This window comes from Anser anser, assembly GCF_964211835.1.
Source record: "Anser anser genome assembly, chromosome: 15".
NCBI classification, from domain to species: Eukaryota; Metazoa; Chordata; class Aves; order Anseriformes; family Anatidae; genus Anser; species Anser anser.
The window spans coordinates 12310641-12329882 of record NC_139736.1 but is presented as its reverse complement, the minus strand read 5'-3'; the positions used below and the strand labels follow the sequence as shown (position 1 = coordinate 12329882).

The 19242-nt window shown below is 50.5% G+C and overlaps 1 protein-coding gene across 4 annotated transcripts in view; it reads right to left on the bottom strand.

Annotated features, from left to right (window-relative positions):
- XPO6 (exportin 6) overlaps positions 1-19242 on the bottom strand; it is a 55058-nt gene extending 35816 nt beyond the window's left edge. For 3 of the 4 annotated variants that reach the window (XM_083800253.1, XM_083800255.1, XM_083800256.1), the window contains exons 1-3: positions 18994-19241; positions 3699-3789; positions 1925-2037 (exon numbers count right to left, since the gene is read on the bottom strand). In XM_083800253.1, coding sequence (XP_083656379.1) covers positions 1925-2037; positions 3699-3789; positions 18994-18996 — 207 coding nt within the window. In that variant the 5' untranslated portion in view covers positions 18997-19241. Of the gene's footprint in view, positions 1-1924; positions 2038-3698; positions 3790-18993 lie in introns of all 4 variants that reach the window. The other variant, XM_083800254.1, reaches the window with a different exon arrangement.

The window sequence follows — 19242 nt, the reverse complement described above, 5'->3', positions numbered from 1 at the left end:
TCCAACACCAGGAAATACTGTGCGGTGGTTTGCTGTAGGAAATAGAAGGCTGAGTTGTGGTCAAAGCAGATTTAATTCACAGAATAGAGGTACCGTACGGAGGTACCAGTTCACAGCGTAGAGGGGCACGTGTATGTGTGTATGGCTTGTGCATGGCATATACACAAAGTATCTCAGAGGTTACTTTCTCCTCCCCTACAGAAGATGCAGAAATATTGCTTAAAAGCCAGCAGTGACCCAACCAAATGAGAGTTCCTCGCTGCTAGTCCAGAACGAGAATTTCTGCAGTGCCCATAAAACTGGAAGATGTTTCAGCATTAATATCCATCCCTTACTGCCCACAGAATTTGTCTACTCAGCTGGCCTGAAAACAGCAGCTTTCTCCACCTGGGAAACATTCTGGGGAAGACATTCTCTTTTCCAAAAACAAGCAGAAACAATTCACCCAGAAGGGGGCCAGGAAGTTTTTATTCCAGGTCTGCCGTGGACTTTCTAGACATTCTTGAAAATACAGCGTTCTCCAGAAGTTTTGGGGATGAGCCTTGTGTTCGTAAACATGGATTTATTGACATTCAGCACAGACCTGAAGACTATGATGAAGGCTCAGACGCAGACTGACCGAGGACTAGCCGAACACAGTGCCACAGCAGTTAACTTTGGAAATTCCAGCTTCTCAGCTGAGAGATCCTAATCTCTCAGCTGAGCTGTGAACTCACTTCCCTCAGTTTACACACGCACAGTGATTCCTTTGTTCTGCTTAGTTCTGGGCACAATTATTAGTTCTGGGTATTACTTTCCCCCCTCTGCCTCTCCCCTAAAGCACCAGAGGCTCAGGAATCAAATGTTTTCCTCTTCATGAAAACCGATTTAATTATTGCAGGCTGCTGCGGTTTAACATCCATCCCCAGAGCAGGGAACGACTCCCATACCATTTCTGTCACGAACACCCCTTTACAAGAGGAAGGGTCACCCGATGGTCTTAGGCCATTGCATATTAAGTTTGCAGACCCACTTCAGGCTCCCTCCCTTTGCAGCGCCAGATAAATAAATAGAGCTTTTTGAGTCAAGAAGTCAACAACAACATGGAGACGTCATTTGTCAAAACAACTTTTAAGAACAGAGTTGTTTGCTCTATCCATAAAGTGGCCCAGTGCAAAGGCTATAAACACTCCTGGAGTTCAGAGCGAGGCTCGCACTGCTGATCCAGCCCAGAACAGAGTGCAGAGGCAAAAAAAAAAAAGGACTAAATTGAGGCATGACATTGACCAAGCCCCAGGACATCAGCATGGAAAGACACTGCATGGCTCGCTGAGAAATCAGCTGATAAAACAAAGCTTTCACAGAATAATTTTGTTTCTTTAGTAGCTATACAAATCAATATTCAGGCTTTTAGCCATTAACTTTGTTCCCTTTAAAAGCAGGTAACAAGTGGGATGTGGTCTTCTAAGAGCGACCTTCCCTCTACAACTAGCACATAAGCTCGTGGGATGCAATTCAAAAAAGAACATCGGAAAAATAGATGTCAAAAATAAAAGAAACTTTGTTTCCCCTCTTAGCATTACAGTTTGCAGCAGCTAGCAGGAGGTAATCATACACATATTTCTGACCGTAAAAAGAGTATAAAAGCAATAGCACTCTTAAAAGCTTTGTGCAGAAAACTCAAGCAGCCTCTGAAACTGCAGGCAATTTGTACTTAGAGATGCCAGGAAGTTAATTCTTCAATTTGTGTACAAAGATTCATATTCTCCTACCCTAAGCCTGCCATCAAATAACCTCTTTAGGAGAGAGCAATAAAAGCAAGCTTTATCACTGTACTTATTAGGATTGCCTTTTTAGACAAACATTTTCAAATAAAATCGATTGCCATATAAAACTGCATCAGAACATGGAAAATGCACTATGCAGGCAACAATATACATCTTACCTCAAACACGGTCAAACTGTACATCATCACGTAGTCATTTCTTGTACTTGAGAGGAAATAGAGGCAGAATCTCCAGGCTCCTATCTGCTGGGCAAAATTATTTAAAAGCTCCTCTGAAAAAAATAAAATATTAAAAATACATTAAAGCTCAATCTGTAAACAGATTCATAACCACCTATATATAGCACACCGAGCATAGAAGAAACCCCATATTCAGAGCAACTCAAACAACCAGGGGAGGGAAAAAAAAAATCACACTGAAAAGCATTAAAAACAACCTAACAATAGGCTTTAATGAAAACAAAATAGGTATGTCAAAAATTGTGTAGTTTGAAATAAGTATTCCACCAGACTAATAGCTGAATATTAAGACAAGCTACGCAAAAAAATAAATTGCAAGCACTACTACTCTAAGTATAAGAGCCAAATGTTGGAATACCAGGTCACTGTGAAAGACTGCAAGTATTTCAGAACACATACAGCATTGGAAAAGGCTCATTTGAATGCAATTGCTCTGAGACACATTGATCTTTTTTGCAAGTCAGCGTAAAAAACCTCTCTGAACGCTCAGATGCAGGATTTGGTGGTAATCTCAAGTCAAGCGACTACACACCAAACGTGGCAAAAGGAAAAGCTGCAAGGGCTGTGCTCTCCAGGCTAACCAAGTGTAAGCCTTAACCAGCGGGTTCCTTCCCTGCAATTTGACCAGGAGAGCAGGGGGATGCTGAAGATTTTTTTTTTATTATTTTTTTTTTTTTTTTACCTTTTCCACAGCTCTGGCATTTCAGCTCCTAAGCAAGAAAAATTTTAGGGAGAGCAAAAAAAAAAAGTAAGATGAGGTTGTGCTTTAATAAACACAACAAGCTCCCAAGGAATACAGCCTACACCCAAGAAGCCCCTGAAAAAACAAGGGGACTGAAAAACTACTCCACGAATCCCAGTTATCAGTGCTGCACACAGGTCTGACCTCCTTTTCGACTCATCCCTTGTGCTGCTGGAAACACAGCAAGGGTATTTGCTGTACACCTAAATTTGGGCTAAATGAAAAGGAACGACAGATTCATTCTAGCACTGCAGGTGATCACAACAGAAAAAAACCACTTTGCTAGTTGCTTATTTATTCTTCCAGACTTCTGGAAGAAATCTTTCATGCTGATCGCAGACTTGGCACTGAAGTTACAGAAATGGCAGAAGCTTGAGAAGAAAAGCAAACAGCCTGCTTATGCCCATTAAATACAGCTGCAAGAAGCTAATCTAGAGCACCTGTAAGATCTCTGCTGGTTTTCAGAAGGACATATTTAATAACACTAACCAAAATGAAACCTCACTGTTTATTCCCCCTTGTCATTTCACATTAATTAGGACATTCTTCTGCTTTCCCTTCTTAGGACAGTACAGATCTGAAATCCATGCTCCATCTCTGGGCAGAAGGTAGACATTTTCCGAGACAAGCAGTCTGACAATGTGCAGGCAGAGAAAAACTAACATCTTTCTCCCATCCTAGCCAAGTCACCACTTGGAAAAAGGAGCTGCACCTCCGTGCTTACAGGAACAGACAGTTACTGATGTATTAATTATCTGTGGGACTTGCCACAGCAACTCCAAGACCCAAACTATCGTATTCGTACCTAAGCAGGAGAGGCTAAGATGCCAGTTCTGTACCAGACAGAGCACTTTCGTCTGCTGTGTTTAACAACCACCCAGTGTCTTCTGCTGAGGTCTGCAGGCAGCAGAAAGCACACAGGACCACCCCCTAAAAGCAGCTTGCACTCACCTATCTCACGTTTCCGCTCATTCGTTGTGCAGTTGTGGAAAAACTCTGTCATTAAACTCTCCAAAGCCCGTAGCGAGGCCTCTTCAGATGCCTGGGGACAACACGTAAAGAAAAGAGTTAAAGCAAATTCCCACTTCGAATGGCGCTCAGTTTTGTGCGCAGATGATTTCTACGGAAGGCAGCACTTGGAGGTCGACATCAGGCACGACACAGAAGTACGCAAAAACTAACCAGGAAGAAGGCAAAACTGTCTGGAATTTAAACTGCTCATTGCAGCGAGAGCCACGTAGCACCAAGATTTAACATCTGTCCAAGCGAAAGCTTTGGATGTGACTTTAAAGGGGTCTTCGGTCAGCTCATTAACTAACGAAACCAAGATGGGACGTTTCCTTCTCCTTGGTGGTGCTCAGTAGTTACAAGTTAGCTCATCCTTGTCAAATAATTCTCCCAAAGGCAGCAAATTCGAGTTAAGACGCTTTCAGCCTGAGCCTGTTCTTATTTTCGACTCGGTGCCACGCTGCCACCTGCAACACCAGAGGTGCCATGGAAGAAGCAGCAGCTTGAAAGCTTAAGGAATTTCCAGCACTTAGAAAAGCGATGCACAAGTATTCAGAGGTTTAATTAAAGCACAACATTCCTCCACCCCCAAATTTAGTTTTTACCATTGGAAATATCCAGTTACAGCTCAGTATGTACAAGCCCTAAAAAAAGGCATTAGTACACAGCAGTTGCAGGGTTGCTGGAGTTCTGTGGCTCTCTGGAGTTGAGGAGATTTTATCCTAGTACCACCTCCACGCCGAGGTTAGCCTCTCTATCTGCACTCCTCTTCCCTGGCAGTGGACTGGCTTAGAAAAAGAGCGCAGCTACAGCACAGACCGCGCTGTTCGTCATTCCTCTAAGGTCTGCAGCTCACGCTATCAGTAAGAAACGCAGCCTTCCACTGCACTGAAGCAATGTAAACGGGTAAAGAAAACTGAAAGTTCTGCCTCTACAAGTGAAAACAAACAAAAAAGATAACCGGCGGTCTTCTGCGCAGAGCTGGGCAAGCGAGGCCACTTTGCAGGCACGCGGAGCCGCTGCCAGCTCCCGTCCCCAGGGAGCAGCGCAGGGAGCAGCGCAGCAGGGGCATCTCCTCTCCTCTCCCAAGCACCAGCAAGCCAGGACGCCAGCAGGGGCCCGCAACCTCAGCTCTGCCTCCAAACAGCTGAAGTGGATGCTCTGTGGGACGCTGCTTTTTCTACTACCTAGTAAAGGGATGCTGAATGTCAGCCTCTTTGGGCCTCCCCACCCCTTTCTCCTGTTAAACACGCGCTCTAGAGAGCGAAGACTATTTTAGAAAAAAAAAAAAGTATTCTGTTAGTGGGCAATTGGCTTAAAATAGCCTACAATCAAATCAAAGGCACTTTGTCAACTTAAGCAAGATCAAGCACCCATTATCACTTCCTTGATCCATTTATCCGCAGGCTCTGCGAGCAGCCGCTGGCAGCACAAGCTTCACCTTGCAGCTGGCCCTGGCAGGCGCTGAGCAGCTCCCTTCCGCCAGCCCCCGCTGCCCAGATAACAGCGGCACCGCGCTAAGAGCTTGATTTTAAGAACTCCCACTTGACCTGTTCCCATGATGTTAGGATGCAGCCACGCTGCCTTTTCCATGCATTTCTTTCCTGGATGTTTCACGTTGTTGCAAATCCCCTCCTAACCTACTCGCTCCCAACTAGATCGGGCCACGTAAACCCAGCGTTTCAGCAAATCCCCGTAGCTCGCTTCTTTGCTGTTCAACACAGACCAAATCTCGCCAGCGGTTCCAGATGCCTAACACCCAAAAAGGCATTTCCAGCCTTTGGCCGTGTCAATCTGATGCAGTCCAACTCCTCTGTGGGAGGACTGCTCTCTGTCCTGTCCCTCCTGCTCTCTGTCCCGTCCCTCCGGCAACCCAGACGGCCTCAATTCGCCGCGAGGCGTTAGCTCCGCACACGGGGATGTTAGGGCTTGATGGGTTTAGCACCGCTAATTCAATCCATCTTTCGGAAGAGTAGTTGAGATAAAACTACTTTCTTTCAGGGCCAAGATTCAAGATCTATTTCCTACTTTCAGAAGTTGCAGGCTTCCCATAAATACTGGGCATCTGACAGATCCCCCGCTGCCTCCAAACTACCTCTGCACGGAGGTTTCGAAGAGGGCTGAGCCTGCTCCCAGGAACACACTTCATCTTCTGTACGAACAGCACCATCACAATATTCAAAGCATCAGAAGCAAAAAGGAAACAGCGCAAGGCTAGCACCACGGGTGGTTTGCCAGAAGCGTGTCTCAGCTACGGATGAAGCCGTCGTGCACCTGGTCACCAGCTACCAAGGCGGCGTGCTCCGTTCCTGGATAAACGCTTGCTCTGGAGGGTTTTGCCCAAGCTGAGAGCTGCACCACCTAGCTTTCCTTTTTGGCAAGGGACAGGCAGAGGTAAAGTCACCCAGGCAGCCTCTCCAAACAGGATTTCATGCAAGAAGCCCAGGCTGGCCAGAAGCCAGCTCGGGCAGAAAGCAGCAGTGTGACCTCCCAGACCGTTTTACTCTCCCATTTGACTTCTCCCGGCTGTTCTAGAGGTTTTGCCAAAGGAAGGTGGAGCAGCACAAATCATCCGAGGCAATCAGAGCCCGGCCCACACCAGGCTCTGCAAACAGCAAAACCCGCCTTGTTCCCCGGGTGCCAACTGCTGGGCACCCTGCTCTAGCTATTGGCCCAGCCTAAAAGGCAGAGAGCAGCGCTCTGCACTCGTTGATGCCTTTTGGGCACCCCTCAGGTTAACCATTCCCGGGGCAGGCGGCAGTTATCTGCCTTTTAAAGCAAAGGCTGCGATAACTAGGTTGTCCAGAGAAAGAGGACACGCTGCTGCAGAGCTGCAGAGGCAAGGTCCCGTCCCCACCAGGCACCCAGGAGCAGATCATCCAGCCAGAGCACAGCAGGAGACCTGCTTGTGGGCTGCGCTCTGCAACGTACCCGGCTGCGCCTCGCTGTTATCACTCACGCAGTAACAGTTTGCTTTCTCCTAGGACGCGGTGTTTACTCTGCATTGAAGGACAAAGGAGCAGGAAGGCACACCAGGATCTGGGGGAGAAGTGCCGAAGGCTCCTGGTGCTGAGCAGCAAAGAGACACGTCGACGACTGCACGAGATGGGACAGTCAGGCTGAGATCAAACCCCGCCGGCAGTCAGAGCCATCAGCGTTCAGCTCAGCTGCTGTTTGGTCTGAAATTCAGCCGTTTGGGTCATATAAAATTTTAAAAGTTAAGTGTTTTCAAGGAAAGCTGCAAAGTCTAGACCATCACTAGCAAAATTTGCTACAGGGTTTCTGGGCAAGAGCTGGCTGCATGCATCACCTGCGTGAGGCACTACAAAATATTCAGCTATTGAAGGAGAAAGACTTCCTACTTGTGTTCCTAAGATTTAATTCCCCCCTTTCCCCACCAAGGCCTGCTGGTGTCTGCAGGCTAGTTAAATGCCGTTTGCTCTCCTCTGTCAACCATCTGAGAAAAACCCCACACACTTCTCTAACTCCTGTTTGCAGAGCCAGCCTTGTGACCTTTTTTTTTTTTTTTACCATGAAAAACTTCTCAATTCACTATAAGCAGCCAAGGTCGGGTTTCACAAGTCACCATCCACGCTCGCTCCCCTGCTTCCAACTCCCTCGGCGCTCCGACCAGCGCAGACAGTCGGACTGCTGCGTGCAGCATCGCCGCTGCCACCCTCAGCGGTGCCATCGGCCACAGCCCAGCTGGGCGACCGAGGTGGTGACACATGAAAGAAAGCAAGTGCACCTCGTGCTAGATGGCCACAGATGTCCATGATCCATACTTTGGCCCTGGAAATCGTCCACCCTCGGAGGAACTGCCCCGTCTGACCGAGACCAGGCTGGGAGCTCACACACCCAGGCCACGGGCACTCCGCGCCTGTCCCATCCCCGTTTTGGTCTCACCACGTTTGTTAATGGTGTTTCAATAGCTTATCGAGCTAGAGGTGTATAGCTGCTTACTCATCCCGTTTATCTATCAGCTCCAACCTTTAACAGCCGTCTCATACCACCAGAAAAATGAGAGATTCACAGCTGAGAACGCAGCTTCCTCTTTGGGCAGAAATTACGAGGTTCGCTATCAAGTGCTTGCACATTTAGAGACATTCTCCGTCCAGCAAAGCACCAAAAAAGAAAAAGGTGCAACAAAACCAGCTGACTTCAGAGCTATTGCAAAATTACGCTTGAAGATGTAAGAGCCATTAACTGATTTCTCTTACGGGGGAAAAAAAATTATTAACAGCTGCCTACTTACAACGCTTTTCAGCTGTTCAAACTCCAGGTCACTGCACCTCGTAAGGCTCTAAAGGAGCGAAGCCCTCGTACCTCGCTGCCCAGAACGGGGCTGCTGCTCGGCCCAGCCTGTGCCTCGAGCGGTCGGGCAGGGCGAGTCACTCGTCCAACTCTGGAGGGTAAGCGGGAGAAAACATACAGGACAGCATACAGATCATAAATATTTGGGGCTGCATTAACACGAGCTGGTGCCAGACAGAGGAATTGGTTTGGGATTGCAATTCAGACAGTGTGCATTTACTTTAACAGAAGATACAACACATTTTAGTTTGTGTGAAACCAAGACATTCCCCCTCTTACAAAAGATCATTCTGGAAAACAGGAAAGTGCTTAGAAAGCTATTTAATTTTTTCTCCAGAAGAGCTTTCATTTAGAGTAGATTTGCCTTTTTTTTTTTCTTCCATTTTACATTCTCTAAAGACTGAACCTACGAAGCAGGACAGTCATATGCTTCAGACAGCTCCAAAACATCAGCTTCAGCAGCCGTGCCCGACTGTCACATTTTACTTTCATAAATAAATGCTTTTAAAAAGGAAAATGATTATTTCTGGTAGAGAAAAGCTCTTCTCTAATGCTTTGCCATAAAAACCCAAGCTGTTAACCTTTTAATGGCTGCTATTAACAGCTCAGCAGAGAATCGATCATACAAATTATGCTCTAAATACAGCATCGCAGGCAGACGATAACTGCAAAGAGGGTTGTTGTTTTTTTAATGCATTTGGAAATGGATATCACTAAACCAAAATTAAGGTAACCCCTCTACACGGGTTTTGTTTGTTTGCTAAGATGTTAATTGCAGCTGCAACGTTACAAAGGTGACTCCAGCTGTCCGTCGGGCAGCGCTGAACCAGCCTCCTCGGATGCTGAGGGGGGGGATTTTGCCGCACGCAGGCTGAGCACCGAAGAAGCTTCGCGGAGGGGCAGGCAGCGGGTGTGAGCCCCGCTCTGTGCCGAGGACGGGAGCTCTCCCAGCACGGAGCTGCCCTTTGCCACTGCTGCACCCCCGCAGGTTTTGAATTCCGAAGCCCACTCCTGTTCCCTCTGATACCTGCGATGTTGAAGGATGCCAGCAAAGCACTTCCACACTACCTAACACCTGCCAGCCCAGAAAGCCTCCCAACGCCACGCAGACAAAAAACGTACATCTTCTACCAGCACAACCCTCACTTCCTATGGTTTTGAACCTGCTTTTATACCCCCTTCCTACCACCAGCAGTACGAGACACAGCCCACCACAGCTCAGCCTCCTGCTGCTTATCGAGGTTTGGATCTTAGCACATCTTAGGCAGCGTGGCTAAAAGGAGCATCAGCTACGTCTGCCTCTTGTGCTGGTACCGGCTCGTCCAGGAGAGGAGGAACTGCAGGAGAGCATATATGAAAACCCTACCCCCGGTTTGAAGTGTTCCCAGCAGGAATTTCCATCGTGCCACCAGTAAGTCAGTGGGTAAGGTTAAAAGAAAACACACAGACACACCACAACGGCAACTGCTGGTATAACAAAATTCATTAATTCCCTGTCGTTGCTGCCTCTAAGTGAGCCTGCCCCATCCTCTTCCACCTGGGAACCTTCTGCTTCCAACTTGGTGCAGTTACTTACTAGTACAGTTATATATACATATATATATATAAATATACACACACAAACGCTATAGTTGGTTTTTCTTCCCTTTATACATATTATTTAGCATTGTAAATCATTTTTAAGCACACAGTGGAAGCTGCGGAATGTAATTATACACTTCGAACACATGTGCACGTGCCCTAACGTAGTTGTTTACACGCTGACCTTAATTATTGGGGTGTCTTTCGGAATCCCTCCCTGTCCAAACCCTAGCCTAATGTGACAACGAACACCTACAGTTACTAATTACAGCCTCAGAAGATGGCGGGTCACTTCAAGCCTGCTGGTGTGGTTCACAAAAGCCTTCCTTCTGCTGCCGTCAGCAAAGCGCAGACATTGTCACTGCTGCAGCGATCCCTCAGAGCAGCTTCGAGCCGCTCCACGCAGTGAAGCTCATGAAAGAAGCGAAGCACAGTATTATTTTTAGCAACAAAAACCAGAATTATGGAGTGCTTAAAAAAAGCTGTATGATACCCAACACATCTTCTAGAAAGGCTGAATGCATGCTACGCAGAGGCAGAGCTCTGCGTTACTTCAATACTTGCTGTTTTTAATCATTTCCAGCTAAGAGCTTTACAAGTCTGGGTTTTCACACACATTCCAAGGCTCTCCGTAACAGCATTACAAGGCTCACCCTGAAGTCTTCAAACAGAAAACAGTGCACAGCCCATCACGTACGTGCTCCCCTGCAGTACGTTGCTGATGATATCAACGGTGCTGTCTTTACTCTCAATTTCCTTGTTGCATTTCAGACGTGTTTTTGTGGTTTAATGAACAGAAACTAGGCTTAGCTTCACTCTGCGCTTTCAGAACAGTTCAGGCTCCTGGTGCCATTTCGAGAGATTTTCCGGCTGCAGAATACAACCCGGTCAGCTGGCTCACTCGTTTCAGGAGCCGCCAGTCTAGCAGTTCACCGATGAGATGCTGATTTTGCAAACTCATTTCTCTTATAGCACAATTTAAGCCAAAGATGTACCATAGATGTCATGAATTACTGTTCTATCTAAAGGCAATCAACAGAGGAGCGAAGCAAGGCAGCGAATGTACCACACTACACGCAGTCCCTCCGCTGTGATGGAGCTGATGTCCTGCACGACAGCTGCCTCTGCAGCTCATCAGTTGAGAAATGCCAGATTACACTTCAGGAATCACTGTAAACATCAGCTGGGGACTAAAAATGATCATAGGCTGAACACTGCTGCGTAGAGCAGGCTACGGAGAGGCAGCAGTGATAAGCTGATTTCTCAAACAGGATAAAGAGATCATCTTACCTGTAAACACTGCCTGGTACACAAGTAATCAGGCACCTTTCAGAATACCTACGGGATCATATTTCTTAAATCTTGTACAGGCAGGTTCAGTTAACCAGGCTTCAGGTTTTAAGGCTGAACTTTGATTAACAGGCTCAAGTGTCCAAATCGGATCCCTTCTAAACTGGGAACTCTTAATGGCGAGAATCAACCCCGGAGAAGCGCGTCCTCCAACAAGCAGTTAGCATTCGCTCTGCTCTTCACAAAAGGTGCTCAATAACACATGGAAACGCAGCAACCATAAAGCATTAAAATTCAACGCCTACAAATTCTTTTAGAAACCTACCAGATGAATAAAATAATCACAGCAACCTGGCAAAAGCATAGTCGGATTTAACCGTGGCATCATCCATCACAAGCCCCGCTCTCGCTGAGGACACGAGCAGCAGTGGCTGAACCTGCAGGCCCGGGGAAGACGGGCTGGTCACGTGGCGATGACTTGCCACTTGATTTACTGTGGTTTCGCTGCTGGAAAAGACTTGGCAACGCGTTATTTCCCCAGCCTAGTAGTCGTTAAAATAATAATACACAGATGAGAAGTGTAGAAGCATCCAAAGCAGAGTACTACAACCCACTTTCTCCAGCACACTGCCACAGCACCAGGGCCCAGACGGCACACGCAGGCACTTTTTGGACTCATGACTGAAGTCCAACAATCCAGCACGGCCGCTACGTTTCCCTCAGAGGACACCGTGCTCGCACAGCTCTCCGTTTGCCCACCGCTTCTTAAGCCCTCACCGAGGAGCGCCTCTGCTTCGGGCGCCGCCAGAGGAACGAGGCCCGGCGTCGCCGCGCGCCTTCCAGGCTGCACGAGGCCGGCCACACGCTGCTTTATGGCTGCTGGAGCACCACGCGATGCTCGGGTTCTCCCCGGTTGTCTCCCAGTGTACACCAGCAACTTAACCCCCCCCCTCCCAGTGAAGCCCAGCACCTCACACCTGCAGGGCACAGGCTCGCGATGGCAGCGTTAGGGCCCACCCTCGGCAGGGCTCCCCGTGCCAGCCCGCCATGCCACAGAGCACAGGAGGGCCCTGCCCGGCCTTGTGGGGCCACGCTCGTGTGGGACCGCTCGAGGCGATGGCCACGGGGTGCAGGTCACTTCCCTCTTCTCCACAGAGGGGAATCCAGGCCTGAGCAAACGGCCCCGCAGGGCTGCCCAGCCAAACGCCACCGGCTTTCGCGTTTTGAGGCAGCGCTCGTTTGGAGATCCCCTGGCATTTTATCTGAAGTAAGCTGGGTTTTAACAAGGCAGGCGGGGAACAGCCCCCAAGGCTACCCTATTTTGGACAGAAGTATATAGGGGCGGGAGAGCATGCCAGGAAGAAATCAAAACCTGCAATGTTAAGGAAACTGCGCGCACCTTCTCGCTCAAATGGGCCGTGACAAGCAGCTGAGCAGCAGCACGGAAGATGAACTTACAAAAGATACCACAAAGCACGGTCTTTTGAGTTGAAGTCAGCTTAAAACAAGCACCAATTGTCAAGTTCTAACTGAGTCTTCCTACAAAGAGCGCTATTAATGCTCTTACAGATGGGTATTTGATACTTAATGGTAAAAAGCTTTCTTCCTCGTGACTCACTCAAATGTGGTAGCTCCTTTGACCAGGGAGGAGACTGAAGAAGAGTTAAGATGTGATAGGAGCAGTAAACCTGGCACGCCTGCATATCAGCACTAAGCTGTCCAAGAAGCATTAACAGATTTTCCAAAACACTTCTCAAATACTTTACTGCCGGCAGGACTGCAAATGCAAACCCTTATTTATCCCAAGCTGCAGACAACTCAGTAACAGTGGGCAAACACTCCGAACTGCAGTCGTTTGCAATCCTAACTTCAGGAGTCTCTGGAAGCATGCACGTCGGCAGAGAGGGAAATTGAAAGTACTACAACAAGCAAAGAAGAAAGTGAATGTAAGAAGACAACGATTATTCAGCATATTTCTTAAAATGGCACTCCTATTCAGAGGCAGCTCAATCTACATAAAGGCAACCCCTGCTGAGATTTTGACTGCGCTGAAAAATCCCCTTACCTTGGTGAAAAACTCTCCCAACACAGACAAAGGGACATCAAAGCACGGTTTATGTTACAGAAAGCTTGGGACAGGGATTATACCTTGCCCAATACTACAGCAGCCAAACCTGATTTCCAGGGAGGCGGTTACGGTGCACAAAGACACAATGTTTTATAAGACCCCACTGAAGAAAAGAAAAACCCGCAGTACTGCAAATTTAATTCCTGGCAAGAGCATTAAAACTTGAGTTGGGCATTTAAGAGCATTTATGAAACTAATGTGGATAACCCTTACCATGGGAATAACTCTGCAAGACGTTGTTTTAATGTTTCCAAAGAACAGCACATTCAGACAAAACATCTCGTCCACTTAAAGAAAAACAAGATGTTGCTATCAGTAATGCTTCTGCACTTCGGGGTATTTCACAACAGCACCCTGCTCCTCACCCTCATGTCTCTCTGGGGATCCGCTGCAAAAAGCCTCCAGGGAAGTTCTCAAGGTTGTGCCCCTCGAGGACAGGGGGGCCGAGACACACAGGCTCGGGTCAGCATGACCTGGCTCGCCTTGAGAACCATCGGGAAGCAAAAAGCAGCAGCCGAAACTGCAGCAAGCTGCTGCAAAGCAGCCTCTTCCTCCGCACCTTTTCCCCATCGAGGGCAAACTATTTCTCCAGGTGTCCCGGCTGTCCTTGCTGCCGAGCACCTGCCCAACGCTTGCACAGTAGAGATCGCAGGCTACGGATCGCATTGTCTTCCTCTTTCCTGGCTTCATGTTTGCACAGAGAAACCCAAGAAGCAGTGGATAATTCAACCTTCCCCCCATACCGGGCACCGGTACGTGGAGGGGGACAACAGCACAGGTCTGGTGCTGCAGAGCAGCTGCCCTTACAGGAGCCCTTCCAGACCCTGACTTCAACCGCTGTTCTCAGATGCCAGCTACCACCTGCTGAAAACCAACCATGCGGGCGAACTTCAGCCCTCAGCCCATAGGAAAAGGGCCAGAATTACTCCAACATAAAAGAAATCACTCTTTTTGACCCATCGAAGCAGGACAGTAGCAACCAAGCACTACACAGAATTTTCAGACAAAATCATCTCCCATAAGGAAAAAAAAAAACCACACTCATCTAGAAGGCAATGTCCCCTGCCTTCAGCGCTGACTTTGGCATCCTGGCTCCTTTTCCCAAAACACAGGGGGAAAAAAAGGAAATACGACAATCCCTCTCCAAAAGAAATTCATGCTGCAATTAGAGCCGTAATAAAATATTAAATCAAACTGCTAAAAATAGACACAGGCTTGCAGACCCAGCTACGAAACTTGGAGATGCTGAAACAAATAAAAGATGATTTGGAGCACGAATGCAGCGCATTGGAAAATTGTAAAAGAAATATAATTCTGGGCATGATTCCCCCGGGAGAGGGATCAGGGAAGATGTGGGATTAAAGAATTTGCAATGTTGCTAAAAGAGTCGGAAACATTTAGGTACAGTGAAAGTTCTCTCTCCTGTCTCTAAGTAGGGACCATAAACTGTTAAAGAAAGCTGTGAAATGCGCGTGTATCAGGGGGAGGGCTGGAAAAAGCCTTGCTCCACAGCAGAAACACCTCTCCTAAGCTTTAGGTGCTCGTGTGCGAGATAATCTGTATGGAAGAACGTTGATTTTTCCTTTACCAAACTACTAATATTTGTGCTTGGGTTGGAACGAGCAGACCTTCACAGGACGGGAGGCAGATGCTGCATGCTTCACCTCTACAAATGATATTCCACTTCGATAAAATAAAGCTGGCAAAGGCCTCGTTTCTCTCGCAGAAGCAGAAGGCTGCCACGGGAACACCTGGGACGCGGAGAAGGCCAAGGCAGCAGCGACCCAAATACAAATATAGGTACTACCAGGGGACACCTGCTGACTGACACAGGACAATGGCTCAGAGGGATTTTAGGACACGCTGTGCTACTAGCCGGGTATCAGATATAAAAGCTACTTGTCCTATTTTCCCCCCCTCTCTATTTTGCACACTACAGTAGCAGATCCTTCTTCCCGATCTAAAAGGCACCGCCTAACAACGGGCGTTAAACTCCTCCGACCGAGCACAACCTCCTGGGAGCCTTCAGGTACCTGCACACCGAGCAGGCTCTTTGCGGCACGGAACTGCACCGAGCGCACGCCACGTCCCAGCGCTTTGCACTAAACTAATCCCAGCAGCCACCGCCCCTCTCGCAGCAGATTGACGCGAACGTCACCCAGCAGGAGGCTTTTCGAGACAGCCTGGTGGATCTTGAGGCTCAACGACGTTGCCTAAATACCTTTTAGCCTAACTGGAGGCCGCAGAGCTACCCGGGTCTTCGAAACGCGGTGTAGGTAACGCACCATGTGCGGATACCGAAGGGTGTGACACGTAACCGTCCTGCCGAGACCAAGCCTTCACCAGGGGGGAAGCCCCCTTACCAGCCGCGCTCGAGAGCGGCCTTCCCACTACAAACTCAGTTCTGACTCCTCTTTCTTTTAACTCTGCCAGAGCCGAGTTAAACCCAGGTTTGCCAACGATGCCCGAGCACCGCCGGCAGGCTGCAGCGCCGAACGCCAGCGCTGCAGCACAGGGCCGTGCCACCCGGCCCCGCGGCGCGCCGTGCTACCTCCTGCAGCCACGGAGGCTTTGCTGCAGAGACGGTAAATACGTGAAACGGTTCGCAGGCATTAAGCCTGAGCTCTCGCGTCAGGATTTAATAAAATGGGGATAATACTCCGGAGGGGCAGAAAAATTGACGTGACTTGCAGGCCAAAAAAGGAAGCCAGATGTTAGAGCTGAGGCGAGGACTTACCAGTTCCTATTCTCTCGTTTCTCCGCACAGCACAGTGAGTCAGGACGCTTTTCAAAAAGATTTACTTTTCTTTTTCAGCTACACGCTTTGAGGGGATATCAGGAGGCGGACAGAACCTCAGGCTGCCACACCAGCGGCCCGGCGCTGATGCTGGAGGAGGCGGCGAGGCCCCGCTCCATCTCGCAGGCCTCCCCGCGGCACGGAGGCGACCTCGTCAAGCACGAGCGCTTCCTGCCTGCCGCAGCGCTGGGGCTGCGCGGCCTTACCGGGTTCTTCTCCGTCTCCTCTTGGAAGGCGTCCCCGGGGTTCGCCAGCTTCCCGGCCAGGCAGCAGCAGCCCAAGCTCCAGCTCCGGGCGGCAGGGCCACCGACACGGGCCCGGTTCAGTCAGCCCCCGGGCCGCCAGCTCAGCTGCGCGCAGAAAGCGTGGGCTGGTTTGATAATTCAGCAGCAAGCTCCTTGGTAACCACGAGCGCCAGAATAACCTACAGCTTGCCAGCACCCTGCCTGGATATTCTGCAATCCAGGCGTACTTGACTCCCTAGCATATGGGAGGCTTAAACCACCGTGGGTTCTTCAAAGGAAGCTTTAAGCGTAAGAAAGTGACAGTGCTTACTGCTAAAAAAAAAAAAAAAAGCAAGCTGGTGACGGGGGCTATAAAAGAAAAGCTAGGATGCTGCTGTGAAAAACTTCGAAAGATCCGAGCTACCCACGCCCACTGCCTCCTTCCATCTTTGCGAGTTATATTTGCCTCCCGCAGAACAGGGACACGGGCTGTTTTGGGTCCGCTGCTGCTACTCGTGGTGTACGCTTCCCGTTTCGCTACGCACTTGTGAGGCCTAGTGACAACAGGAAAGAAGAGTGCCCGGCTTCGTAGCGAGCACCAGTGGCTTCCCGTGCCATTTTAAAGCCCCACAGCTAGCAAAACGGCCTTTCTGGGAAGGAAACCCTATTCCTAAGATATTCTTCTAGCTGCTGGCACAATACAAGTCCCAGCAAAACAAAGAGCACGTTCTGTAGGAGGTAAGTGCCCGCCCCACAGCCCCCCAGGGGAGGTAAGGAGGCACTGGCCGGGTGGCTGCTGGGCTCTGGTGATCACCGCTGGTCTCTGAGCCTCACCGCTGAACCCGTTGGGTAGTGGGAGCAGAAAAAGGGCGAAAGAATCAGAGGTGAAACAAATGCATGGCTTCTTGGGATGCAAAACATGAGCGTGTTGATGACTAGTTCCACAAACATTTATTTTGAATATTCTTTAGTATCACCTAGAGGAAACCTAAAACTCGCCTGGGAAGCACACCGATACTTTTTGGAGCTAGTTATTCTGTGTTTAGAGCCCACAAACTCAACTCACTCCAAAGAAATCCCTTTGAGATGCCCAAATTTTACACTGTTCCCTTTCCCTACAAAGACAGCACGACGTCGCCAAGGCTGACGCACACCTTTTCCCCACAAAGCCACCGCCTGGAAGCTGCACGAGACCCACTTAGCGGAGATGCAGTGTGCATTAGCGGCCTGGCACGGCACCAGCTTCGGCACCACGACCACAAAGCCTGACGCCAGCCGAGCTGTTCTGTAAGAACTGATACCTCACAAAACAAATGACTGCTTCGAGCTTCCTGCGAGACCAAATAGCTTCTTAGCGGTGGCGTAACATTTCTGAGCCGTCGGTGGAAGTGGAGCACACCGAACCGGCACCTGTTTACACTGGGAGCTCCAGCGCCCGCTGCAGTTCCCCCTCGCGCCCTTGATGCCCCTCACACTGCCCTGGTTGTTCTCCTCACTCCTGCCCAGGTGACCAGGCCCTAACTCACCACCACCCCTACCGCTTAAACCCTTCCGTTTTAACCTATTTCAACTAACGAAGCCCGCTCCCACAAGCTTGTATTTTGACAGCGCAGTTTAATTACGCCGTAGGTGCTCCCGGTGTGCCTCGCAGGAGCTCATCCTTACGCTTTCCCCACTGTTTCCGGGAAGGAGGGTACGCCGGCAGCAGAACAGGCCCATCTGCAAGCTCCGAGGCAATCGGAACAGAAGGAAAACCCCGCACCGTAGTCACATGAAGCGTTACAACAGCCGGCTCTGCACTACAGCCCCCTGCCTGCTTCTCGCCTCCATACCCAGTACTCGGCTTGTGACCGAACCAAACATTTAACGTTCAAGGAAAAAAAAAAAAAAGAAAACAAGGGGGGATTCGGCATACATCAGGCTAGACGCATACGGCTACAGGAAGGAAAAGGAAGAACTAATCAGTCCTTTTGCCAGCTGCAGGTACCGGTGTGCCCCCTGAAGCACAGAACGCAGTAACCTTGCTCCACAAGCACAGCCACAGCTCATCACGCAGCACGGGCCTACCAAACCCTCAAAATCCAGCCCTGGTAGCTGCCCATCTTCCTGCAGCAGGGGTCCTCACAGGTAAAGGGCCCACCTGGTGAGCGCGGCCCTTTGCTGTAGCTTCAGCGAAAGCTGCCCTGAGAACCGTGAGTGACATCTGGCAGCCAAGCCAGGAGCCCGTCCTGAGCTGGACGGCGCGGCGGGTGACAAATTTACAGCTACAAACCGACTTCCTGACAAAAAGGGGCCGAGAAGGCCGAGCCTGCAGCGTCTGAGAGCTGAAAATAGAAGGGGTTGAAAACCAGCTCGGTGCCTGCTGCCTTCGCCCGGCAGGACTCTGCGGTGCTGCAGGGCTGGAGGCAGCTCCCTGCTTACCGGGCACCTGCGGCTCCCCTCCGCCAGCCCAACAGGCGCCGCGCTCGCAGGTTTCCCTCCGGGCAGGACGAGAGAAAAATAATAAGAAAAAATAGGTAAAATAATACGAGAAACAGCCGCTCCTTAACACGGCCCTGGGGGCGCTGAGCACCGCCGCACCCCCCCGCGGGCAGGCTCCCCCCCGGCACCCCGCGGGGGCTCCCGGGGACCCAACGCTCCTGGCCCGGGGTCTGGGCGGGGAGAAAGGGGGGAAAAAAAGGGGGGGGGGGGTGTGCAGATCGCGGCGGGCTCGGTTGGGCGGACGGCGGAGCAGGACGGGCACTGGGACGGGTCCGGCGGCGGAGGGCAGGGCGAGCCCGCAGCGGCCCCGGGGCTACCGGCGGCCCCCCGGGACCGCCCACCTCCCCCAGGCGCACACGGAGCGGGCAGGCCCCGTCCCGGCCCCGCAGCGCCGCTGGGCCCCGCCGCCCGGCCCGCACTCACCATGGCTGCCGGCGGCTCCCGCGGGGCGGCTCTAGGCCGGGCGCCGCGCTGCGCTCATGTCACGGGCGGCGGCCATGCAGCGGCCGCGGCCCCCCCGGCCTCCCCCAGCGCCGAGGCAGGGCGGCCGGAGGGACGGCCCGAGCGGGGCCGGGCGGCGCGGGGCGCGGGGCTGGTGGCGTCCCCGGGGCTGCTCCAGGCGCGTCCCGCCGCGCACCGGGAGGCGGCCCGGCCCTGCCCGCCCCGCCCCGC